The sequence below is a fragment of the Salvelinus alpinus genome, chromosome 36 (genome assembly GCF_045679555.1).
Source record: "Salvelinus alpinus chromosome 36, SLU_Salpinus.1, whole genome shotgun sequence".
Taxonomy (NCBI): Eukaryota; Metazoa; Chordata; class Actinopteri; order Salmoniformes; family Salmonidae; genus Salvelinus; species Salvelinus alpinus.
Window position 1 is genome coordinate 16,225,242 of NC_092121.1, and position 27,269 is coordinate 16,252,510.

The 27,269-nt window shown below is 45.2% G+C and overlaps 1 protein-coding gene and 1 long non-coding RNA gene across 3 annotated transcripts; one reads left to right on the forward strand and one right to left on the reverse strand.

Annotated features, from left to right (window-relative positions):
* Positions 1-138: 138 nt before the first annotated feature.
* Positions 139-20,880, forward strand: LOC139565282 (envoplakin-like). Of its 2 annotated transcripts, none has more exons than XM_071385482.1 (21): positions 139-2,223; positions 9,426-9,525; positions 9,751-9,905; positions 11,088-11,211; positions 11,513-11,644; positions 11,748-11,789; positions 11,971-12,240; positions 12,382-12,477; positions 12,572-12,682; positions 12,785-12,931; positions 13,052-13,206; positions 13,306-13,403; positions 13,555-13,715; positions 13,825-14,003; positions 14,152-14,290; positions 14,440-14,633; positions 16,194-16,344; positions 16,460-16,543; positions 16,661-16,768; positions 16,889-16,981; positions 17,097-20,880. In XM_071385482.1, exons 2-21 carry the CDS (start codon positions 9,463-9,465, stop codon positions 20,577-20,579), a joined length of 5,985 nt encoding a protein of 1,994 aa, XP_071241583.1. In that variant the 5' UTR covers positions 139-2,223; positions 9,426-9,462; the 3' UTR covers positions 20,580-20,880. The 2 variants fall into 2 exon arrangements, with proteins under 2 accessions (XP_071241583.1, XP_071241582.1); XM_071385481.1 differs by lacking the exon at positions 139-2,223 and adding an exon at positions 7,426-7,605.
* A 1,172-nt stretch (positions 20,881-22,052) lies between these two features.
* LOC139565284 (uncharacterized) lies at positions 22,053-23,199 on the reverse strand. The gene is made up of 2 exons (XR_011672884.1): positions 23,035-23,199; positions 22,053-22,905 (listed from the first exon to the last, which is right to left on the reverse strand). It is a non-coding gene; the product is annotated as an uncharacterized lncRNA (long non-coding RNA).
* Positions 23,200-27,269: the final 4,070 nt, after the last annotated feature.

Here is a 27,269-nt window from a genome sequence, read left to right on the forward strand (position 1 = left end):
CTATTACATGAATTTCAGTGAATGCTTTACTTCAACATCAGGTAAATGGCTGAACGCTCAGGAGTGGTAATCTTCTGTCTAGCAGAATCTATGAACATTGTCAATAGCTTAAATTAGTGAATGCTTATGCTTGACTACACCGCACCTGTTAATACTGGGGATTGAGACGTGCAGTTATGTCAAATCAATGTAATAGTACTGTTGGATTTAAAGACTTCCTCTAGAGCTATTTATTTTTTGCAAATGGCAAGGAGTTCAGAGCTATCTCATCTAGCAACTCAATATAACACCCCCCCTGCTTGTGCTATGGTGACATTGTCAGCCTATTGATGTACCTTATGTAAATCAGGGGTTAAAGGAGACTGGAGTGACACAATCAATGATTAAACAACCTCCACATTTGTCAGTGATAATGGGTACTGTCTGACCTGCCACTAAGCTGAATTTCCCTAAAATTGACTAGATGGGTAACTGCATATACCTAATTCGTTGTCTAAATGCCGAGGCAAATGTGCACTTAAAATGTCACCCCCATCGGTTTTGCAGGTGTCTGCTGTGCAATGCTAGGAAAGGCTCTCAGCTGGTATGGCGGCTGTCATAACCGTTTTAGTTTTGAGTCATGGTTTCTTATGTGTATGTAATACTTTACCTGAGGGAGGGGCCTGTCTGTACTGGAAACAATACCAGCTGTCATGTCTTGAACACAGCCTTCTAAATATTGACTCAAGTGGCCGCTTTCGATTAAATTTTTTGGGGAAGGAAAATTGTCAGTCAATTTCATCTGATGCCATCCATCCATTATGGCCTGGATTTACTCAAGTATTTACCTAACATCTTTCTCTGCCTGCTTTCACTGAGCAGCACATGAAACCATCCTCACCCATCCCTCTAGCAAGCTGGTGAGGGTTGGGTAACTGGTTGACCCTGTCTGCCCACTGAGGCGTTGGCAGGGACTTGTTTGGGTGAAGTGACACAAATCTATTAAAGCTCAACACAGATGAAACAACTGTATTAAAGGTTTTGACACCTTGTACTGTATCCATTCTAGATGGCAAGCAGATAGTGACTATATTGTGATGTCTGACCCTGCTGGGGAAAAGCATGGAACTCATGAGCTCAGTTTCTTCTAGATGGCTTGAGGGTGAGAGGTACATATTTTCACAACCGTGATGATCTGAATGGCCCTAGAGTACATTACATGACCAAAAGTATGTGGACACCTTGTCGAAACTCTCATTCCAAAAACATGGCCATTAATTTGTAGTAGGTCCCCCCTTTGCCGCTATAACAGCTTCCACTCTTCTGGGAAGGCTTTCTACTAGATGTTGGACCATTGCTGTGGGAACTTGCTTCCATACATCCACAAGAGTATTAGTGCTGTTGGGCGATTAGGCCTGGCTCGCAGTCGGTGTTCCAATTCATCCCAAAGATGTTTAATGGGGTTGAGGTCAGGGCTCTGTGGAGGCCTGTCGGGCTCCCGAGTGGCGCAGAGGTCTAAGGCACTGGTTCTCAGTTCTAGAGGCGTCACTAAAGACACCCTGGTTCGAGTCCAGGCTGTATCACAATCGGCCGTGATTGAGAGTCCCATAGGGCGGTGCACATTTGGCCCAGCGTCGTCCGGGTTTGGCCAGTGTTTGCCGTCATTGTAAATAAGAATTTGTTCTTAAACTGACTTGCCTAGTCAAATAAAGGTATTCCACACCGATCTCGACAAACCATTTCTGTATGGACCTCGCTTTCTGTGAGCTTGTGTGACCTACCACCTCCTGTTGTTGCTCCTAGATGTTTCAACTTCACAATAACAGAACTTACAGTCGAACTGGGCAGCTCTAGCAGGGCAGCAATTTGACAAACTGACTTGTTGGAAAGGTGGCATCCTATGATGGTGCCACCTTGAACGTAACTGAGCTCTTCAGTAAGGCCATTCTAATGCCAATGTATGTCTATGGAGATTGCAGCAAGTGTGGCTGAAATAGCTGAATCCACAAATTTGAAGGGGTGTCCACATACTTTTGTATATATCGTGTATGTTTGGCATGTTAACTGTAAATACTGCCTGCTTTTTTAGCCTAGGAAAGCTGGTTATATTTATCTTTCCTTGTTTGCTGCAGCCTCGCCTCTCATGACTGGTGCTTTCTCATGATCCAGCAGTGAGAAATAATCCAAGTGGCAGTTTTGGAGGTCCTGTCCCAAGCAACAGGCCACAGTGAATCACAGACACAGGTATTATGTTCTTCTGCATCCATTCATGTCTCAATTTGTAAATGTGCAATTAAGAAGTGTTTCAAAGAGAGTGATTCTTTAGAACTCTTTGTCAGGGTTGAAATTACACGTTAGCGGAGATGGCGCCTACGGACATGGTCGCCCTGTTCCTAGCTCGTAACCAATTTTGCAGTATATTTTTGTGTGTGTTATTTCTTACATTATTTGCTCAGAACATTTCTTGCATTATTACCTACATCCGAAAATTACTTTTTGATATTAGATCGGCATTTGGACCAGAAATTCAACGTTCCGAATTCTGACATTGCTCGTTCTAATATCTCTATATTTATTATTTATTTTGGGGATTTGAGTGTATTGTTTTGTACTGTCAGGTATTACTCCACTGTTGGAGCTAGGAACATAAGCATTTCTTTACACCCGCGATAACATCTGCTAAATATGTGTACGCGACCAATAACGTTTGATTTGATTTGATATTCACTAGACATTTCCCTAAAAATAGGGGCCTGGGCCAACATAAGTATTAAACACCTGCTCTTGGGGACCCTTTTGATGTTTTCAATGATTAAGGGAATGCCCTTGTTTGCTTTGTTCCCATAACCCTTGTAGTTCAAGCCCTGCTCTTCAGTGTTACATACCTTGACTGAAATGTGCTCTCTCTGTAAATTATTTGTGTGTTCTTGACTGAGCCTCTCCCAGATTAATGGCAGCCAGGTTTGCATAATGTGGAATTTAACCAGGTATGTGTTCTGCCCTGTGGTGTAGTTGGATAGGGGAGGGGTGTGGTTGAGTTACATGTTAAGTCAGTAAATGAGATTGGACATTTACAATGCAATAATATGCAGCACCGGTAGCCCACACCTTATGACCACATTAGGAAAACCTGAACTTTGAAAGATGTGATTTTGTCATCACCAGCACTGCTGCTTTACTCAGAGTGAGTATTTTTTAACTGGGATTATGAAGTGAGATAGGCCTACATCTTTTTTTAAATGAACGATAAAGGGACGAATCTGGGTTTGGCAGATGCCAGGAGAACGCTACCTGCCCCAATGCATAGTGCAAACTGAGAAGTTTGATGGAGGAGCAATTATGATCGTTAGTTCCAGTGAAGAGAAATCTTAATGCTACAGCATACAATGACTTTCTAGTCGATTCTGTGCTTCCAACTTTGTGGCAACAGTTTGGGGAATGCCCTTTCCTGTTTCAACATGACAATGCCCCCGTGCACAAAGCAAGGTCCTTACAGAAATTGTTTGTCGAGATCGGTGTGGCCTGCACAAAAGTCCTGACCCCAACCCCATCAAACACCTTTGGGATGAATTGGAACGCTGACTGCGAGCCAGGCCTAATTGCGCAACATCAGTGCCCAACCTCACTAATGCTCTTGTGGCTGAATAGAAGCAAATCCCAGCAGCAATGTTCCAATATCTAGTGGAAAGCCTTCCCAGAAGAGTGGAAGCTGTTAGAGCAGCAAAGGAAGGACCAACTTTATATTAATGCCCATGATTTAGGAATGAGATGTTCGACAAACAGGTGTCCACATACTTTTGATAATTTAGTGTATGGCATACAAGTAACTACCAAAATATAGAAAACCAGCATAGTGTCTAAATAGAGCGTTTGGTCACCACGAGCTGCCAGCGTCAATGCGCCTTGGCATAGTTCTACAAGTGTCTGGAACTCTATTGGAGGAATGCGACATCATTCTTACATGAGAAACTCCTTTATTTAGTGTTTTGTTGATGGTGGTGGAAATCGCTGTACCAGGCGCCGCTCAGGAATCTCCCATAGGTGTTCAATTGGGCTGAGATCTGGTGACTGAGACACACACATGCCCTTTAAACCCCCTATGCATCTTTGAAATCCTTCTTTTAAAGTCACTGAGATCTCTTCTTCTAGCCATGGTAACCAAAATAATAAATGGGCCTTTTTATACATGACCCTAAGCATGATGGGATGTTAATTGCTTAATTAACTAAGGAACCACACCTGTGTGGAAGCACCTGCTTTCAATATACTTTGTATCCCTCATTTACTCAAGTGTTTCCTTTATTTTGGCAGTTACCTGTAGGTCCCTCTTCATTCATCACTCTTCACTTTTTGTATCTTTAGTATCTTGCATGTTTCTCTACTGGCATGTTGCCGTTGGTCAGGAGAGTACTGTACCCGCTATGGATGTGAGCCAGACATACCTACGTCAAGCCTGATGCTCAACAGCATGCTAAACCACAGCTTTCAGTCAGCCGTAGACATCACGTTATGAGTTAGTAGCGTTAATATAACTCAGACATAAACTCCCACCTCCCACTTTTCTATTAATTGCACATGCTTGTGTAATTATATACCAGTCGGTGTCAGAGGAAGGCCCTAAAAATGGTCAAAGACTCCAGCCACCAAAGTCATAGACTGTTCTCTCTGCTACCACATGGCAAGAGGTACCGATGCACCAAGTCTGGAGCCAATGTGACCCTGAACAGCTTCTACCCCCAAGCCATAAGACTGCTAAACAGTTAGTTAAATAGTTAACCTGGACTGTCTGCATTGACCTTTTTTTCACAAACTTTTTTTAACTTATTACATGTGCTGCTGCTACTGTTTATTATCTATCCTTTTGTCTTGTCACTTTATTCCTAGTTATGTGTACATGTCTACCTCAATTACCTCGTACCCCTCCACATCAACTCAGTACTGGTACCCTGTGTATATAACCAAGTTATTACCTCGTACCCCTGCACATCCTCTCAGTACTGGTACCCTGTGTATATAACCAAGTTATTACCTCGTACCCCTGCACATCCACTCAGTACTGGTACCCTGTGTATATAACCAAGTTATTACCTCGTACCCCTGCACATCAATTCAAATCAAATTTATTTATATAGCCCTTCTTACATCAGCTGATATCTCAAAGTGCTGTACAGAAACCCAGCCTAAAACCCCAAACAGCAAGCAATGCAGGTGTAGAAGCACGGTGGCTAGGAAAAACTCCCTAGAAAGGCCAAAACCTAGGAAGAAACCGAGAGGAACCAGGCTATGAGGGGTGGCCAGTCCTCTTCTGGCTGTGCCGGGTGGAGATTATAACAGAACATGGCCAAGATGTTCAAATGTTCATAAATGACCAGCATGGTCAAATAATAATAATCACAGTAGTTGTCAAGGGTGCAGCAAGTCAGCACCTCAGGAGTAAATGTCAGTTGGCTTTTCATAGCCGATCATTAAGAGTATCTCTACCGCTCCTGCTGTCTCTAGAGAGTTGAAAGTAGCAGGTCTGTGACAGGTAGCACGTCCGGTGAACAGGTCAGGGTTCCATAGCCGCAGGCAGAACAGTTGAAACTGGAGCAGCAGCACGGCCAGGTGGACTGGGGACAGCAAGGAGTCATCATGCCAGGTAGTCCTGAGGCATGGTCCTAGGGCTCAGGTCCTCCGAGAGAGAGAAAGAAAGAGAGAAAGAGAGAAAGAGAGAAAGAGAGAATTAGAGAGAGCATACTTAAATTCACACAGGACACCGGATAAGACAGGAGAAGTACTCCAGATATAACAAACTGACCCTAGCCCCCCGACACATAAACTACTGCAGCATATGGTGTATACACATGGTGTATTTATTATAACTTGTATTATTACGTGTTATTATTTTTCGATTATTTCTCTATTTTCTTTCTCTCTGCGTTGTTGGGAAGGGCCTGTAAGCATTTCACTGTTGTTTACAAGCATGTGATGAATACAATTGGATTTGATTAGATTTTTGATTACGAGGGCACAATGCACATACACTCATAAATATTTATCTTTCTACCGTCAGCAGAGGCCCCAGCTCTTCCCTCAGCGGTAAGGGTACTCTGCATTCCTCTCTGAGACCTTGACTCATTATACTAGGTGTGGCAGGTAGCCTAGTGGTTAGAGTGTTGGACTTGTAACCGAAAGGTTGCAAGATCGATTCCCTGAGCTGACAAGGTAAAAATCTGTCGTTCTGCCCCTGAACAAGGCAGTTGTTCACTGTTCCTAGGCCGTCATTGAAAACAATAATTTGTTCTTAACTGACTTGCCTAGTTAAATAAAGGGAAATAATATATATATATATAAATACTAAGAGGGGTAATTGAACAGGGTGTGTGTCTGATAATCACTGATACTCAGAAGCCTGGGGAACTGTAGCCTACTGTACTGTAGTGTCCGATGCTGTACCCTATGGCTAAGCTACAGAATACAAGCACGACCACCCACTTTGGTCTGCACAGTTTTGACTTCCTAAAATAAAGGATCAATGGTGATGTCAAATGCTTGTCAAGTTGTCACGTTTTGTTTATTATCTTAGGTTGTTGTAAGATAGACTTGTTTTAACTTGTCCAGTTTCACTGCACCCTTTCTGTAGTGGGCTAACACAACATTTAAATCACACTACTACAGATAGCTATTACGTTTCCCTTGGATATTTTTGTGATATTTTTACTACCCACAGATCACACCCTCTTAGTCTGATACTCTCTAAACATTATTGTCCTTCTCTGTTTGCTTGTTGGGTGGATAGCACAGTTGGAATGTGGTGTGCCCAACCTTCAATAAAGGTGTATGTAGTAGTAACTATGATCATTCTTGTTGGATATGTTTTTATGTAGTGTGAACTTTAGGCCGAAGTGGATGTTGGTGTATTGTTTGGCATTACACTATAGCCTTTTAGTGTTCTGGCATTTCATCCCAAATATGTCTAGAATCTAGATATTCTGTTTGTAATGACAACTAATCAGTGGTTTAATGTCATTACTAGATAATTCAATCTCCAATGTTTCAAGGTGGAAATTAATTTAGATTGGTTTGATTGAAGTCAGTAAATGTGAGTTAGTAGCACCCTGGAATCTAACAGGTGACTGGCCCTGCCACATTCCAGTGTTTCTCCATTGGAAGTCTACCAATGAGGAATCACACTGTTATAATAATGTGTATCTCTTAGTGTTGACTCCCTTGATCTAGAAAAGCAGTGCCTATTCAACAATGTCTATAACAAAACGATCTTTATTGATTATGCCCAGGTAAGAGAAAGTAAATATATTAAAAGATAGGAATGCAGGTGTGTAGGAATGGAGAGAATGTGAGAGAGAGACAGAGAGAGAGAGAGTGGGATGGAGAGCAGGAGAGAGGAACAGGTTTACCCGGTCTGTTCCTCTGGTCTAGTGCCTTCATGATGACACACCTGTTCATTGGGGTGGAGCTGAGACAGGTGGCTGCTCTTTAACTAGAGAGAGGAGACACGGCTAGAGGGAGAGGTACAGCGAGGAGAGGGAAGTGAGGAGTAAGATAATTGCACTGGGACTGACAGGACACACAGCCTCCCAGGATGTTCAGCAAGAAGAAGGAGTACGACCTGGTGAAAGTGGCCCAGTGAGTTTTCCCTCCGTTGCCTGAACTTTGATGTGTCATGTTTCCTTCTCTTTCCTTCTCTTTTCTCTGTCTCTGTCTCTTATTTTATTTATTTTTTCATCTCAGCCTGCTTGTATTCCCTGTAGGGGCGACCTGGAATCTAGTCCACTGCACATGTGGGCATTTGTTGACTGGTCTTTTCTATGTCCAACTTGGAATGATGGTGTATTTTTGAGAGTCTGCAGTCTTCCAGGAAAATGCAGTAGATGATTTAGATAAAGTATCAGATTTGATCTATGAGGACTTAGTATTGGTAACGTCTCATGGCTACCTTACATAAGCATTAAATATATCTTATATGCCGCCGATTGATGATGAGACAAGACAATCATTTCTGTAGTAACTGTCACAATGTGTTTACTTTACTGAGAAAAGAGTAATCTCATTGGTATTTGGACTGTGTTGTATGTAACCACTGATGTGTGCCTTTAGCAATGGGGTGGGACATTAAGGTGCATTGATCTTCCACATTGCTCTCAGTATTCAATAGATGGCTGCTCTGACTAATTATGTAGACAGAGCAACAATAGCTCTGATGGATAATACTATGTTACACTAAGGTGGCCTGGCCCGGTAACAAAGAGCCCAGAGCACATAAAAGCACTGTTTGAAGAAGTGTGATCTCACACAAGTGAGTGACAGACAGCAGATTTGGAATGTGTTTAGGTACATCGCTGGAAGACTCAGGATTTATGTTTATATAGAGAAGAGGGTATGTACTGTGTGTTCTGTTGCTTAAACAGGTTCTATCAGATTTGTGTATATACAAAGTTGGGTAGAGATGAATAGATATGTTTTTGTGAAATATGTACTATGTTCCTTTCAAGTGTGCCTTGATAAATCAATAATCTGAGGCTTATCTTTCAGTTCCTTTACATCACTGAACACTGTGTCACTCACCACATGCAGGAACACCCTCCACATCACTCCTACACTGGGGGGTGTCTTGGAGCGACAGGGTGTAGAGTCTGGATCCGTTGCAGCTCTCTATCTTATAGAACCAGCAGGGTGACTTTTAGGCTTCCCTTTAGTGTCTGCCTGTCACACTCCTACTCACCCTGACATGTGTGTGTGCTGTTTGCTTTGGTACGGTAGCTATGCATTATCTAACTCCTTTTAACCTTCTTTAGGATGTGACAGGATATGTCTGCCAAACCCATGTGGACTTTGTCATTTTACCACATATACTAACAGAGATAAGCAGTTGCCTAAATGACTCAAAACTGTCAACAAGGCATGTGTGAGATACTGGATACCACAATGTTAAAACAGTAAATCTCTCCCCCCACTATCACTATTAATTTTATTGTCCCATTGGAATGTAATTGCATTCATCAGCTATTAACTTTGATCAAAGCGATTCATGGGGACATCAGTAGAATTCCATGTGCTATGTCACCCATTCTCTGTAAATTCCTGAGGACACTCCTCAATAATCCATCAATGTGAGGGTGTGTACGAATAAATAGCTGACTTTCATAACAGCGACTACGAGTGGGAATGACAGAACAATAAGTACAAGAACATACAGACTTAAAGATGTGTTGATTGCTAGAAGAGTGTAGATGAGTGAGAGTCCTTTGTAAAGTTGGATGGGGGAGGCTGAGGAATACTTTTTGTTCTGCCTGAGTCTGGTTCTCATTTTGATTATTCTACCAAACCTGGAATCTGGTTCCTGAACATCCAGGTTGCTCTACTGAGCTCTCTTAGATAGGCCTACTGGTTTCAACAATGTGTCAATTACACTGATGTGAATGGAGGTTTGTCTTTTCTCTTCCCAGGAGCCAAGGTAATGATGTGGCCGTGCTGGTGGTGCGCATGCAGAGCAATGCAGACCAGGTGGAGAAGAATGTGCTGCGCTCTGAGGAGCTGATGGCTGTGGTAAGAGGTCCTACCATCCCTACCCACACACTGCCTGTGTATGTAATTACACAGTTATACATACACCTTTACCTAACACGTTACAATGCCCAACTTAATGAAATACGCATCCCTTAATTCCACTTGATCAAGCAAAAACTTTTCAATCCCCCACAGATAATTTATCAATGTGCAATTCAACACAAATGTGTCATGATGGGGAGTGCCTTTCCGTTTCTGTTCCAGGACACAGTGAATGACAAGAAGGACAGGCCCTTACTGCACCAGAAGGAGAATACAGAGATCCTAGCTGGGGCTGAGGGGCTGCTGAAGGATCTGTTCCTGGATGTGGACCGGGCCAAGAAGCTTTCACACCCACAGGCTGGAGAAATAGAGATTGAGTGAGTTCCAGCAAGAAAACAAACACACACACACACACACACACACACACACACACACACACACACACACACACACACACACACACACACACACACACACACACACACACACACACACACACACACACACACACACACACACACACACACACACACACACACACACACACACACACACACACACACACACACACACACACACACACACACACACACACACACACACACACACACACACACACACACACACACACACACACACACACACACACACACACACACACACACACACACACACACACACACACACACACACACACACACACACACACACACACACACACACACACACACACACACACACACACACACACACACACACACACACACACACACACACACACACACACACACACACACACACACACACACACACACACACACACACACACACACACACACACACACACACACACACACACACACACACACACACACACACACACACACACACACACACACACACACACACACACACACACACACACACACACACACACACACACACACACACACACACACACACACACACACACACACACACACACACACACACACACACACACACACACACACACACACACACACACACACACACACACACACACACACACACACACACACACACACACACACACACACACACACACACACACACACACACACACACACACACACACACACACACACACACACACACACACACACACACACACACACACACACACACACACACACACACACACACACACACACACACACACACACACACACACACACACACACACACACACACACACACACACACACACACACACACACACACACACACACACACACACACACACACACACACACACACACACACACACACACACACACACACACACACACACACACACACACACACACACACACACACACACACACACACACACACACACACACACACACACACACACACACACACACACACACACACACACACTTATAATATATGAAACAATGGTTTTGTGAAAGAGATACTTTTCCAGAGGCTCTCAGAGAACGTTCTGAACACTCATGTTCTCTCTTTCCCTCTTTCAATATGCCTCTGATTTCTCCTTTTTTTCTGTTCCTCAGTGTGAGAAACCTCCATGACCGCTGGTCTAAGGACTGTACCATGTACCGGGACCTGTATGAGGCAGTGCAGGAGGTGGAGCTCACTCCCAGGATTGACTGGTCTCAGGTGCTGGAGGAGAAACAGGTGAGCCTGCCATATCCTTGGCCATATCTCTATTCAAGGTCAGTATGACCATAGACAGTACTGTCCTGCCATTATATAACAACTTTGGTTGACCACCGCTTTCTGCTGGTGCAACCAAACCTTTGGTATTAGCTCCTAGTTGCTTGGAGTAACATATCTTTCTGAATGTAGTAGTAGTGGTACAAAACTTTATTATCCCCAGGGGGAAAACAGCCAAACAAAGTTAACAAGACATGTGGTTGAGGTAAACATACAGCTGAACTCTAGAGGATTTACTGTACCTGTGTGCTGTGTGTTATAGAAGCAGATACGTGCAGAGAGGTACGGGCCCAACCTGTCTGATGTGGAGAAGCAGATTGCCTCTCATAACATCCTGCACCAGGAGATGGAGGCCTACGGCTCCCAAATGAACCGCAGCAGCACTGGCTCTCCGGTAACGACTACAAAGCCCTCGGCTGCTTTCTTCATTCTGAATCTCACCAAAACTAGGGAGAAACTCTAAACAATGATTTTCATGGTTTGTTTTCTGTCCACAGGCAAAGTTGTCTACCATTCAGAGACAGTACACAGATCTCTTGGTGAGTCCAGAAGTTATGTAATACATATGTGTGTGCATTAAAGTATGGCTCTCAAAGGGGCTCAGAATGCTACACTGTTGTGGTTGTATTTGAACATTTGTGCCTGTGCTATCTCTCCACCGTTGACTATAAGATAGTCCAGGTGTGACTGATCTGTCTCTCCCCATGCTGTGTGGTGCAGGAGGCCTCCCTGTGGAGACACAGGTACCTGGCCTCTCTGTATGACTACATGCAGGGCTGCAGTAAGGAGCTGGTCTACCTGAGTGAGTACCAGGAGAGGGTCCTCAGGAAGGACTGGAGCGACCGCATGCTGGACCCCCCAGGGGTGCGCATGGAGTACGAGAAGTTCAAAAACAACACTCTGCTAACACATGAGAGTGAGACCAACCAGCTACAGATGGATGGGGATCGTCTCGTTGAAATGAAGCACCCTGCCAGCTCCACAATACGGGTATGTTTATATGGCTACAAAATGTTAACTTTTACCATTGTAATAGCTTAAGTATAGGACATTGAGTTACTCACCACATGAGTTACTCACCTCATCATCTACTCTGATCTTCCATGGGACAATATGCTTGGTTCGTCTCAGGCACACAGCGACGCATTGCAGAACGAGTGGCAGAGCTTCCTAAACCTGTGCATCTGCCAGGAGGTACACCTTGACAACATAGATAACTACAGGAAGGTATTTAATCTCTTAACCCTGGGAAATGACGTTTCTTATGGCTCGTTCTCATGGCTCAATGTAACATTGCTCCTATGTGTGTTCCTACCTACAGTACCAGCTGGATGTAGAGACCTTGTCTGAGTCCATGAAGAGACTCAACTCTAATCTGGACCCCAAATCACTGGACAACAAGAACAACCCAGAGATCCTGCTACAGCTTGAGGTGAGATTTGGCTTATTCTTTGTATCTAAGTTCAGTCGTTTCTATGACATACAGCATTATTTCAATCTGTTCTCTAATATCTTCTGTATCTCATATCCTCAGGGTGATGAGAGAGCGATAGAGAGGAACGAACAGCGCCTCGTAGCCCTGAGGGAGCTCAGCAGCACCATCGCCCCTCTGAAGCTGCGGCGTCTCCGCCCCACCAAACCCACCCCTGTGGTGTCCCTGTGTGAATGGACCAATGGAGAGGTAGAAAACAGCTTCATAGAATAGCATTGTGAGAGTTCTGAGAAGCTAAAGGGCAAGCTAATGTCCTGTCAATTGACAGCTGTAGCACAATATAATGATGCAAACTCCTGCCACCCTTAGGACTCAGTGTCTCAAGCAGAGAAGCTCATGCTAAAGTCCAACTTAGACAATGAGAACTGGGAGGTCCAGACCAGCACTGGGAAGACCAAAACCCTGCCTGGAGCCTGCTTCCTGGTCCCACCGCCAGACACTGAGGCCCTTGAGAAAGTGGAAAGGTAAAGAGGGAGAAAAAAAGACTCTCCTTATTACAATGACCCAAAACTTAACCATCATCACAGGCGAACTGTAATGACATTGTGTGTTTGTATGTCCAGTCTGTACAGAGAGCTTTCTAACCTGAAGAGAAAGAGAACCACTCTGATGGCCTCCCTAAGGAGCCCCGGTGTGGAGGTGGTGTGCTCAGTGAGAGCAGGTGAGTGGAACATCACTCCACTTGCTAAGAACTTCAGCAGAAATCACTTAGTTTGAACTCACAGTGGGACCCGAGTAGATACAGGGGACTAGACTCAGTGTGGCCCTCTCCTGTCCCTTTATTTCTCACTGTGCCCTCTGCTTGTCCTCAGCCCCTGTGGCTAATGCCCCAGTGGACCCAAAGACCACGGTGCTGGACAAGATCAGCAAGAACCTGGACAACAGTGAGAAGGACATCCTGAGCCGGCTGAGGGCCCCTCTGGATCGCAGTGACCCCACACGTGACCTGGCCAACAGGCTGAAGGAGCATGAGGTGAAGGGATTGTTTTTTATTTCAGACCACTGCAGGCTGCTACATAGCATCATTATAATGGACAGCGTGGTTCCAGAGTGTGATATCCATGGTGTGTTTTGCCCTGCAGAGGGACACCCTGACTGTTAGGAACCTGGAGGCAGAGAAGGCAGCGGTCCAGAGAGATATGGATCCCATCCTAGCCCAGAAGCCCCTTGGGCCCACCACCTCCGCCCTGTCACTCAAACTGAGTGGTCTTAACAACAAGTTTGACGACACCAACGTCCTCTGTGACCTGTACAACAAAAAGTAATAATTTAGTTTACAATGTGAAATTTAAAAAAACTATGTAACGGTTGCGTTAACTATATGTTCTTATTTTTTTACTTGTTTTCATTTGATTTACATCCAATTCCTCAAGATTATTCTCACTCACTAATTTCTTTATCTTGACCAGAGCCACAGCTTCCATGTTCCTGGAGAGGCAGATCAATATGGTGGACAACTCAGTCTCTGGCTTTGAGGAGCAGCTGGCTGAAGATGTTGCCATCCCTGATGTTCCCAACGTCCTCCAGACACGCATCCAGAAGCTTCAGGTAACAGTATTTCAGTCATATGACTACTTAAAGTTCATCACACATCATGTCATTATGATGGACTCTTACAAGTTGCAGTGAGTGTTTTGCTTTGATTGATCCATCCTCTTTGATCAGTCCCCTGTGTTTCTCCCTTGTCCTACAAACAGAACATGCGCAAGGATGTAGCGTTAAAGCAGGATGAGATGCTGAAGCTGAGCAGGGACTTGGAGTCCACAGAGCAGCTGAGCAGCTCCCTGCAGAAGGGCTTCCATGAGTACTGCCCAGACATCCGCTGCCAGCAGACAGAGGTCAAACACCTGAAGAACCGCTATGCCAACGTCAACAGTCAGCTACAGGAGAGGTGAGAACCCCATCTGTCCCACAGCTAAACTCAGCAAAAAAGAAACGTCCCTTTTTCAGGACCCTGTCTTTCAAAATAATTCATAAAAATCCAAATAACTTCACAGATCTTCATTGTAAAGGGTTTAAACACTGTTTCCCATGCTTGTTCAATGAACCATAAACAATTAATGAACATGCACCTGGGGAACAGTCGTTAAGACACTAACAGCTTACAGACGGTAGGCAATTAAGGTCACAGTTATGAAAACTTAGGACCCTAAAGAGGCGTTTCTACTGACTCTGAAAAACACCAAAAGAAAGAAGCCCAGGTTCCCTGCTCATCTGCGTGAACGTGCCTTAGGCATGCTGCAAGGAGGCATTAGGACTGCAGATGTGGCCAGGGCAATAAATTGCAATGTCTGTACTGTGAGACGCCTAAGACAGCACTACAGCGAGACAGGACAGACAGCTGATCATCCTCGCAGTGGCAGACCACGTGTAACAACACCTGCACAGGATTGGTACATCCGAATATCACACCCGCGGGACAGGTACAGGATGGCAACAACAACTGCCCGAGTTACACCAGAAACGCACAATCCCTCGATCAGTGCTCAGACTGTCCGCAATAGGCTGAGATAGGCTGGACTGAGGGCTTGTAGGCCTGTTGTAAGGCAGGTCCTCACCAGACATCACCGGCAACAACGTCGCCTATGGGCACAAAACCACCGTCGCTGGACCAAACAGGACTGGCAAAAAGTGCTCTTCACTGACGAGTCGTGGTTTTGTCTCATCAGGGGTGATGGTCGGATTCGCGTTTATCGTCGAAGGAATGAGCATTACACCGAGGCCTGTACTCTGGAGCGGGATCGATTTGGATGGTCCGTCATGGTCTGGAGCGGTCTGTCACAGCATCATCGGACTGAGCTTGTTGTCATTGCAGGCAATCTCAACGCTGTGCGTTACAGGGAAGACATCCTCTTCCCTCATGTGGTACCCTTCTTGCAGGCTCATCCTGAACTGACCCTCCAGCATGACAATGCCACCAACCATACTGCTCATTCTGTGCGTGAGTTCCTGCAAGACAGGAATGTCAGTGTTCTGCCATGGCCAGCGAAGAGCGCGGATCTCAATCCCAATGAGTACGTCTGGGACCTGTTGGATCGGAGGGTGAGGGCTAGGCCCCCCCCCCCCCAGAAATGTCCGGGAACCTGCAGGTGCCTTGGTGGAAGAGTGGGGTAACATCTCACAGCAAGAACTGGCAAATCTGGTGCAGTCCATGAGCAGGAGATGCACTGCAGTACTTAATGCAGCTGGTGGCCACACCAGATACTGACTGTTACTTTTGATTTTGAACCCCACTTATTCAATTTCTGTTAGTCACATGTCTGTGGAACTTGTTCAGTTTATGTCTCAGTTGTTGAATCTTGTTATGTTCATACAAATATTTACACTTAAAATAAACACAGTTGACTCTTTTTTTGCTGAGTTTTTATGTCAGAGTTGTATATGTCTTGTGTCTGTGGTTACTTCTGTTGTCTATGATATACTGATGCTTAAAAAAAATCTATTGTTATAGAACGGTTCTGCTGCAAGAGGCAACCAATAAGAATCAAGGCTTCCAGAGCTCTGTCCAATCATTGAACTTATTTTTGACCAACCTGCCAAATAATACGATCAATCCAAGTGATGGACTTTCTCAAATTAACTTCAAGCAGAACTCTCAGAAGGTTTGTGGGTTTATTTTTGTGTTATTTTATCTCAACAATTGTCGCTGCTATGAACATCGTCAGTTTTCTGTAGTACATTTCTCTTGTTCTTATTGTGTGTTTGCTTTCGTTTCAGAGAGTGGTGGAGGACATAAAAAGGAAATCAGATGATGTGGGCCTAGCAGTGAAACAATCCCGTGACTTGCAGAATGTCCTCAATGTGAGTTAAAAAAAATACATCTAATCAGAGCTACCATTAAAAATGTCCATATCAGTTGAAGGGTTTTGGTCAATGTTGTTCTTAAAAGAGAAAATATATATTCACCATGTCTCATAGGAGTATGAGGCCAAATCTGATAAGTACCGTGGTACACTGAAAGATGTGGATGATGAAGATGCAAAAAGACGCCACACATCCGCCATGGCTGACGCTGTGCTGAAAAAGGTATTGTGGACCTGAGAGACCGCAACAATCCTCATCCTATAGTTGACTTAATTTGCATTCAAGTTTGGGCATTGATTCAAGATCCATGATCTGACTAGAGGCGGTGTGTTTCTGTTTCAGGAAAGAGCTCTACTGAACCTCTACTCAGAGGTGTCTGCAGAGAATGATCAGCTTCTCAACAAGATGGGATTGGCTAAGAACATAATTGCCCAAGTATGACACAATTACTTTCTAAAACATCAACACAGTGGATTCTGTAATTCCTATTTAAAAAACCCACTCTAGTATAGGTTAAACTATATTGTCCACTGTTACCTGCTCTGAACAGAATGAAGAGAAGGTGAGCCAGGTGGTGGTGAAACAGCAGCGGCAGCTGCAGAGCCAGCAGAAAGACCTGGAGGAAACAGACGTTCTAAAGAGAGAGCTGGCGGATGAGATCACCAGGCGCTCCCATGCTGAGAATGACCTAGCAACATACAGAAAGAGGTTTATTTCACTGAAAAGCCGTAGAGGTGTGGAACGAATGGAGGAGAGGGAAGTTGTGCATTACTACCGTGACCCCAAACTAGAGGGTGACCTGGTGTCCCTGAAGAGTAGAATCCAAGATGAGACTATAAAACACTCTGGCACCCAGACAGAGATAAAGGTTGTCAATGAGAATATCATCCGCCGGGAGACTGAGCTGACAAATGTCAAACCTAGGCTGTTGACCAAGGTGTTGACTGAGTTTGAGAGGGACCCCCAGCTTGACAAGGAGGCCACCAAGCTGAGAGAGGAGATGTGCAAGCTGGAGCAAGAGGTCCAGGTGAGAGATACAGAGACGGTCCACATGAAAACTGAGATCACAGTTCTGGCACAGAAGAGACCAACTATCAAAGAGAGAGTAGTGAAAAAGGAGGTGGTGAGACTGGAGAAGGACCCGGAGATGCTGAAAGCAGTTCTGACCTTTCAGACCGAAATCTCAAAGGAGGGGTTAAGATCCAAGTCCCTCAATGATGACATATTCCGCACTAGGAGCCAAATAAACACACTTGAGAGGATCATTCCCACAATCCAGCCAAAGATTGTTACCAAGGTGCTGAAGAGGGTGGAGCAGGACCCAAAACTCATTGATGAGGTTAAGACTATCCACACCAGCCTGGAAGAGGAGAACAAGATCAACAGTGATTTGATGAAGGAACTCACCAGCCTCCAGATCCGATACAGTGAAGTGGAGAAGGTACGGCCCAAGCTTGAGGTCAAGGAGATCATCAATGAGATCTACAGGGTGGACCCTGAGACAGAGGTGGAGCTGGTGAGGCTAAGGAAAGAGCTGCATGACTCTAATCGAAACCGCACTGATCTGGAGAAAGAAATCGACTCAGTTATGGTGGATCTTAAATCTCTGCGTTCCCAGAAACCCAAGTCAGAGTACAAGGAAGTGACCCAGGAAGTGATTAAAGAGGAGAAGAGCCCAGAGGTCATCAGGGAAATTAAGAGGTTGAACGACCAGGTTTCACTTCTGCGGGTCTCATATGACAGCACCCTGGATCTGCTGAGCCGCCTGCGCAAAGAGAGAGATGAATGGAAGGTCGAAAAGTCTAAGTTAGAGACAAAGCTTGTTAACAAAGAGGTGGTCAAATACGAAAATGACCCCCTACTGGAGAAGGAGGCTGACCGTCTGAGGAGAGATGTGAGGGAGGAAATCCAGCAACGACGCAACATGGAGGAAACTGTCTTTGACCTGCAGAACAAGTACATCATGGTGGAAAGGCAGAAACCAGAGGAGAAGATTGTGATGCAGGAAGTGGTGCGTCTTGAGAAGGATCCAAAACAACTCCTGGAGTATGAAAAGCTGAACAAGAACTTGGATGAAGAGGTTAAATCCCGTAGAAAACTGGAGTTGGAAGTTCGACAGTTGAGAGCCCTGGTTGAGGAGAAAGAGAAAAACTTGGCACTGATGGAAGACCGGCAAAAAAAGATCCAAGTAGAAACAGAGCTTAGACAGATCAAATCTCGCATCCTTGAGCTTGAAAATACCCCTCAACCCATTGCGGAGAAGATCATTATTGAGGAAGTCCTCAAAGTGGAGAGAGACCCCAAGCTTGAGAAACTAACCAGTGCCTTACGCACAGACATGGATATGGAGGAAACCAACATCAGACGGTTGGAAAGGGACATCCGAAACCTGAAGATCAAGTTGGACATCCTGCGCAAGGAAAAGTCCATTGAAAAGACTGTATATAAAGAGGTGATTCGGGTGGAGAAGGACCAGAATGTGGAGGCTGAGAGGGACCATCTCAGAGATCTAGTGTTGCAGGAAAGAAGTTCCAGACGGGATCAAGAAGATGAAATCCAGAGGCTTAATACCAAAGTGACCCGGCTCCAGACAACAAAGTCAAGCACCTCTCACGAAGAAACAAGCATCACCCTCAATAGAGATTCCCTGATGAGAGAGAAGGAAAATCTCCTCAAAACACTGAGGACTTTGGAGTCTGAGAAACATGATTTAAGCATATCGTTCCAGCTGCAATCCAAGCTGATGAGTGAGAGAAACCAGATAAACAGGCAAAGAGGCTTCAAGATGGATTCTGAGGTACAACGTCTAGAGAAGGACATCCTGGATGAAAAAGACCGGATACACCAAAAGGAGATCAACATTATGGAGCTGCAGAACAATCTTAAGAAAGACGACCACTCTGAGACACACACCATAGAGACCAACCTCTCCACTAGAATCAGCATCCTTGACCCCGAGACTGGCAAATACATGTCACCATATGATGCCTACTTAGAGGGCCTGATTGACCGCAACAAGTACATCCAACTTCAGGAGCTACAATGTGACTGGGAGGAGATCACCTCAATGGGTCCAGATGGGGAGACCACGATTCTGCAGGATCGCAAGAGTGGAAAGCAGTTCTCTGTCAGGAATGCTCTAAAGGATGGCCGCTTGACCCAGTCCGATCTGCACCGCTACAAGGAGGGTAAAATGCCTATCTCAGAATTTGCTCTCCTGGTCGCTGGGGATTCCAGACCAAAGCCTTACATTGGTCCAATCGCAACACCAAGGACACCGACAAAGACCACTGCGGCATCTTCTTTGAGCACAATGCCATCATCACTAAGGTCTTCCTACTCAAGTCTCACAAACAATAGATACGGCAGCAGTAGCAACCTGAATATTTCTAGCGGTGATGAGCTCTTCCCAATCTCTGGGGTGCTGGACTCCACCACCAACAGCCGTATGTCTGTACGTAGTGCCCTGACTCGAAACCTTATTGACCCAACCACAGCCCAGAAGCTCCTGGAGGCACAGGCAGCCACGGGTGGCATCGTCGACCTCAACAGAAAGGACAAGTTCTCTGTTCACAAAGCAGTTGAGCTGGGTCTCCTTGACAAAAGTCACATGCATCTGCTGCTGAATGCTCAGAAGGCCTTCACTGGAGTGGAGGATCCTGTGACCGAGGAGCGTCTCGCAGTAGGGCAAGCTGCTGAGAAAGGCTGGATACCTCAGGATAGTGCAATGAGGTACATGGAAGCACAGTACCTGACTGGGGGGCTGGTGAACCCCCATAAAGCTGGTCGCATTAGTGTCCAAGATGCTCTTAACACCAAGATAATCGACAGCACAGTAGCCAAGAACCTCCAAGACAAGTCTGCCCACACCAAAGAGTTGATTGACCCCATCACGAAAGAGAAGATCTCGTACAAGGAGGCAATGGATCGCTGCAAAAAAGATGTCACTACAGGGCTCTTGCTGCTCCCTGCAGCCTCCAGCGGTGACTCCAAAGATGCACCATCATACTCCAACTATCGATTCCCTGGCTGACACATGCCAGATCTAGAGAGATGCTGCAGCTCCAGGTGCTAAATAGAAATTCACATCACAACACAAACACATGTTCTTATGTCTTTATGGTAAAGGTAGAACATTTTTATAGTTCTGATTGTTGAAGTCAGAAAATGTCTAGGTTGTACTGTACACATTTACCTGTTCTTTATTGATGCTATGATTCTCAAGAGTTGCTGTACACATAATTTAAATGAATGTTTGGTGAAGAGCTTTCTTTGATTTGTTTTTCAGTATTGTGAGAGCCATTTCTTCCAATAAACTTTCAAATAAGCACTCATTACATTTTTCAAAACAAACTTTGGTATCTATGATTACTCCTATATGATGGTGGTAATTGTTGAAGTTAAAGTTTTTTGTCACATGGACAGAAACACATTGTGATGTACTGTACACAGTACAAGGACATTCTTACTTGCATGTTCACCTCTAAACAATGCGACAATAGAAAGAGTAAAAAACTAATAAAATAAAAATTGAACAATGGAATTTAAAAATTGACTTCAAGGATGACTTTAAGGATGCTCAGGGATTAGCCTTTCATATAATAGTATTGTCTTTTCAGTAATGGTAGTGGCCCCCCTCTTTCCTGGTGTTTAGTGTGCTGCCCACTGTCAATTTCACTTCTGTGACCCAGCTGAGACCACATGATGATGTCCGTGTTTTGACATTCTCACGAGATGGCAGAACCATACAACAAGGTAGCATGCTAATGCAATACACCGTGGATTTAATCTGGAGAGTTTCTGTGCTGCGGTGTGTCCAACCGGAACGGGCCGTTATGCCAGTAAATAAGGATCTACAGATGTAAATGTCCCTCCCCTTGTCCTGGTGAGAGGTGTTGTGGGGACTGGAGAGTCCCCTCTGATGGGATGTCTAGTAAACAGATTAGTTGGTTACAGACAGGGCTTTATGGGATTACTGGACATGAGCCTGCCTGGGGGAGGAAGTGGCCCCCTCCTGTAAATGGGGTCATAAATTTAGTGACCTGGTGCCATAACTGGTTAAAATGATATAGGGATTAAAAACAGAATACAAAACACAGCCTAGCTCTGAGAAGAATGCATTTGACAATGGTGAATTTCTCCATTAGGTCCAAATGCTTTATTGTATTTTTCACTGGTTGGTAAAATGACTTGGTTCCATGCTGAGGTAGCTGATCCCTAAATTCCAAAATTGAGAAAAATCCATCAAGCAACAACTTGAATGCCCTGGGTGGCAGATTGATCATTGTAATACTGTTCTTTTAAACAGCAGTCAAAGGTCTAAGGGACCACTTTGTTGATTTGTCCTTGCTGTCTGAATAACTGTCATGACTGAAACGACACAAATTATGGTATACATTATGACAACACTCATTCACTAGCAGTAGGGAAGATGGTGTGGCATGGAATCGTCCGTCCACCTCAATGAAAGTACAGTAAGTATCATGACTCAGAAGACCCAGATGCAGACAGTTCCACGTAACAAACGTTTATTACAAAAACAGGGGGCAGGCAAACGACAGGTCAAGCAGAGGTCAGTAATTCAGAGCAGAGTCCGAAACGTACAGAATGGCAGGCAGTGTCACGTTGGTATAAAGGGATCGGGAGACTTACGCATTCCTGCGCCTTAGGGTTTTTTATTGACCCAAATTACAGCGTGTCATGTAAAGACATGGGGACGAAGACCAAACACGTATGCAAAACAGGGTTGAAACCCAAACAAAAGAGCGAGGAGTACCTTGAATAAATACACCGGGGTGAGACCCGTAACATACACGCACACGATGATACCACACGACAAAAGCCGTAATCTGTACAATACAAGCGGCACGAAAGCCTAAACACAGCACAGGTACTCACACGACCAACAGACATTGTAACAATCGACAGCCCAATGGTGTGAACCAAAGGGCACATTTAAACAATTACAATCAGTGGGAATAGGGACCAGGTGTGCGTAATCACACAGTTCTGGAGGGATCCGTGACAATACCCCTCCCTGACGCACACCAGCACTGAAGACGATCAGGACCCGATGCAGCTGCCGAAGTTGCGTCGTCGTACAGGCCATTTGCCGCTGCCAAAGTTGCGGCGGCGTCGGACGGACCAGTTGCGGCAGCGTCGGACTAGCCAGTTGCAGCTGCTGTAGTTGCATTGTCGGACGGACCAGATGTGGCGATGTCGGACGGCCCAGTTGCAGCTGCTGAAGTTACGGCGGCGCCGGACGGACCAGTCGCAGCGTCGTCGGACGGGCAATTTCCGCTGTCTCCCTTGATGGTTGATTATTCTGTCACATCGGTAAAGGGATCGGAAGATAGGTGCTGGAATGCGTAATAGGGATGTTTATTTACCTAAATTACGGCGTGCCATGTAAAGGCACGGGGACGAAGACAAAACAAACACATATACAAAACACAGGGTAGACACCCAAACAAAAGAGCGAGGAGTACCTTGAATAAATACACCGGGACGAGACCCGTAACATACACGCACACGATGATACCACACTAGACGAGACCCGTAATCTTCTGCGCAATACAAACGGCACAAAAGACAAAACACATCACAGGTACTCACACAACCAACGGACATTGGAACAATAATCGACAGCCCAATGGTTTGAACCAAAGGGCACATTTATACAATTACAATCAGGGAAATGGGGACCAGCTGTGGTAATGACACAGTTCCGGAGGGATCTGTGACAGGCAGGCTCAGGGCAAGCAGAGGTCAGTAATCCAGGGTAGTGTCACAAGGGACAGAACGGCAGGCAGAATGGTCAAAACCGGGGAAACAGAGCAAAAACAGGAGTATGGGAAAACCGCTGGTATGCTCGACAAGACGAACTGGCAACAGACAAACAGAGAACACAGGTATAAATACACTGGGGATAATGGGAAAGATGGGCGACATCTGAAGGGGTGGAGACAAGCACAAAGACAGGTGAAACAGATCCGGGTGTGACAGTAAGTTGTTTTCAGTCATTGTAAGCAAAGCATAATGAATGACGAAAGTAATTGCAGGCCCTTTTGTATTGCTGTGTGATTATTGCCATAATGCCATACCACGGTCTTTGGCACTGATCCTGTGTCCACTGCACACAAGAGGAAGCATTTGCACCACTCTGTTTCCACTGTTGGGATGAATAGGCGTCACTGACACCTGTCTTTCATTTAATACAATTTAGTGCCGCTCACGCTTCTAACTGATGGCTGGGGGAGTCGACCTTCTTTCATTGCTGTGACCTCAGCAAACACATCATACAGCAGCACTCCTCACTAACGGCTAGAAAATATCCCAACACTATTACAACCAGAGCAGCAAGGAGAAATGCACGCATTTCTAACCAAAAGGATGGAATTAGGTGATCTGTGGCTAGAATTCGTTCAAACACACCATAGCAGTGTTTACATGGCTTTGTTGACATGTATGGTGATGGTTGTCTCCCCTTTGTAGATGGGATTTAAATAATTTGTCATGATACAATTTTAGGATGAAAAATCGGATCATGTTATAATTGAGCTTACTTTGTAGATTTGGTTCTAAATAAATGAGTGAGGGGAGTTGATTTCCTTGTGCCAGATTTACCCTTCCGTGTGGGTTCAGTTGTGTACCTGGCAGGTTTGTGGATGAAGACTGACAGGGTGACAGTATGCCTTATTTGGCAAAAAGTACTCCGCAATGCTTTGCCTTCTCTCCAATAAATACCACCTTGAGAGAGATGATCAATTTAAGCAGGTGTAATAATACACTTAATGTAAAAAGACAACACTAATATATGGCAGTCAGTGCTTTATTTCCACTGAATTCCAAAATATTACTATTTCACCCTCACCGAAACTCACAGTCAGGAATTATAACAATCTGTAACTTTCAATTTGAGTCAAAAGTTAGCCCCTGCACTTTACATTTTTGTCACTTACAGTTAGTGCATGTCCGTGGGACAACCACAGAGGTGGAAGAACGGAGCACTCTGGTTGGGGTGTAGGGTTTGAGCATAGCCTGAAGGTAGGGAGAAGCAGTTCCTCTTGCTGCTCTGTAGGCAGGTACCATGGTCTTGTAGTGGATACGAGCTTCGACTGGAAGCCAGTGGAGCGTGCCGAGGAGCGGGGTGACATGGGAGAACTTGGGAAGGTTGATCACCAGGCAGGCTGTGGCATTCTGGATAAGTTGCAGGGGTTTGATGGCACAAGCAGGGAGCCCAGCCAACAGAGAGTTGCAGTAGTCCAGGCGGGAGATGACAAGTGGCTGGATTAGGACCTGCGCCACTTCCTGTGTGAGGTAGGGTCATACTCGATGGATGTTGTAGAGCATGAATCTGCAGGAGCGAGTCACTGCTTTTATGTTTGCAGAGAACGACAGGGTGTTGTCCAGGGTCACACCAAGATTCTTTGCACTATGGGAGGGGGACACCGTAGAGTTGTCAACCGTGATGGAGATGTCTTGGAGTGGGCAGGCCTTCCTTGGGAGGAAGAGGAGCTTCGTCTTGTCAATGTTTAGCTTGAGGTGGTGGACCGACATCCAAGCTGAGATATCTGCCAGGCACGCAGAGATGCGTGTCGCCACTTGAGTGTCAGAAGGGGGAAGGAGAAAAGTAATTGAGTGTCATCCGCATTACAATGAGCCCAGAGACCATGTCAGGATATGACGGAGCCGAGTGGCTTGGTGTATAGAGAGAAAAGGAGAGGGCCTCGAACCGAGCCCTGGGGGACAACAGTAGTGAGAGTATGTGGTGCAGACACAGATCCTCTCCATGCCACCTGGTTTGAGCGGCTTGTCAGGTAGGATGCAATCTAAGAGTGTGCAGAGCCTGAGACGCCCAGCCCTGAGAGGGTGGAGAGGAAGATCTGATGGTTCACTGTGTTAAAGGCAGTGGACAGATCTAGGAGGAGGATGAGAACAGAGGAGAGAGAGTCAGCTTTGGCAGTGAGGAGAGCCTCACTGATACAGAGGAGAGCAGTTTCAGTTGAGTGACCTGTCTTGAAGCCTGACTGACATTCTGAGGGAGCTAGCGAGAGAGTTGGTCAGAGACAGCACGCTCAATTGTTTTGGAAAGAAAAGAAAGAAGGGATACCAGTCTATAGTTTTTGATGTCAGAGTGGTCAAGGGTTTCTTGAGGAGGGAAGCGACTCTGGACATTTTTAAGTCAGAGGGGAGGCAGCCAGTGGTCAGGGATGAGTTGATGAGGGAAGTGAGGAACGGGAGAAGGTCTCCACAGAGATGGTCAGGAAAAGGGAGGAGGGGATGGGTTGATCGGGCAGTTTGTCGGGTGGCCGGACATCACTAGTCTCAGGATTTTATCTGGAGAGAGAGGGGAGAAAAAGGTTAAGGCGTAGCGTAGTTGTTCTGTGTCAGTGGGACCAATAGACTCACTAGGCTGAGTGAATGAGGAGCTGATGTCATCAACCTTGTTTTCAAAGTGGTGACAGAGTCGTCTGCAGAGAGGGATGAGGAAGGGGTGTAGGATTAAGGAGGAAGGAGAAGGTGGAAAAGAGTTTCCTAGGGTTAAAGGAAGAAGCTTTAAATTTGGAGTGATAGAAAGTGACTTTCACAGCGGATACAGAGGAAGAAAATGTAGAGAGGAGGGAGTGAAAGGATGATAGGTCCTCCATAAGTTTAGCTTTCCTCGATTTTCGTCCTGCTCTGTATGCTCGCAATAATTTACTCAGCAATGGAACTGGAGGGGAGGGCTGAGTCGGCCGGGAGGAAAGGGGACAGTACGAGTCATAAGATACGGAAAGGGAGGAAAGTAGGGTTGAAGAGGCAGAATCAGGAGACAGGAGGGAGAAGGATTTAGCAGAAGGGAGAGATGATAGGATAGATGAGGATAGAGTAGTGGAAGAGAGAGAGAGCGAAGATTGTGACAGCACATGACCATCTGGGTAGGGGCTGAGTGGGTTGGGTCAGAGGAGGAGGAGGAGAGGGAGACAGAAAAGGAAACAAAATAGTGATCTGAGACCTGGAGGGGGGTTGCAGTGAGATTAGTAGGCGAACAGCCTCTAGTAAGGATTAGGTCAAGCGTATTGCCTGCCTTGTGAGTGGGAGGGGTCCGGGAAAGGGTGAGGCCAGAAGAGGAAAGGAGGGGAAAGAAAGAGGTGGAAAGAAATTAACCGAAGGTAGATGTAAGTAGGTTGAAGTCGCCTGGAGATATCAGGGAGTCCTCTAGCTATAGATTGAAAGCTGCTATCCAGTAGTCTTTCCTGTCCAGTAGCTGGCCATGTTCACGCAAGCTTTAGTTCTGGGTCGTGACAAATGTTAGGCTGCGTTTACACAGGTAGCCCAATTCGGATCTTTTCCCACTTATTGGACCAATAATTTTGCAAAAGATCAGAATTTGGCTGCATGTGTAAAAACAGACAAAGTATGCATATGATGTTGTGTATTCTTATGAATAAATATAGTTAAATGAATCAACAATAAATTTCATTATTATACTGAAGTCATCCAAATTGAACATGCTCAGAAAGTTAATACATTATCATCTTTATTATATTTTTTAATAACAAAAACAGTACAAAAACATATTTATTTAAGATATGATTGGTTTCAAGGGTAAGACAGGTTCTGGTGGAGTAAGATAAGATATTACATGGTTTGATTAACGCTCTGCACATATGACCCAAAGGGAAATGAATAGACAAACAGTTTCAGTAACAAATTAATCCAAATTGGTGTGGATGTAGCC

Excerpts from the sequence above, each read along its gene's own strand:
- LOC139565282 (XM_071385481.1), top strand. The coding sequence starts at position 7,562 with ATGTTCAGCAAGAAGAAGGAGTACGACCTGGTGAAAGTGGCCCA. Across the intron at positions 11,212-11,512 it reads AGGTGCTGGAGGAGAAACAG|AAGCAGATACGTGCAGAGAG; the intron begins GTGAGCCTGCCA and ends TGTGTGTTATAG. Across the intron at positions 13,207-13,305 it reads GCCCTTGAGAAAGTGGAAAG|TCTGTACAGAGAGCTTTCTA; the intron begins GTAAAGAGGGAG and ends TTGTATGTCCAG.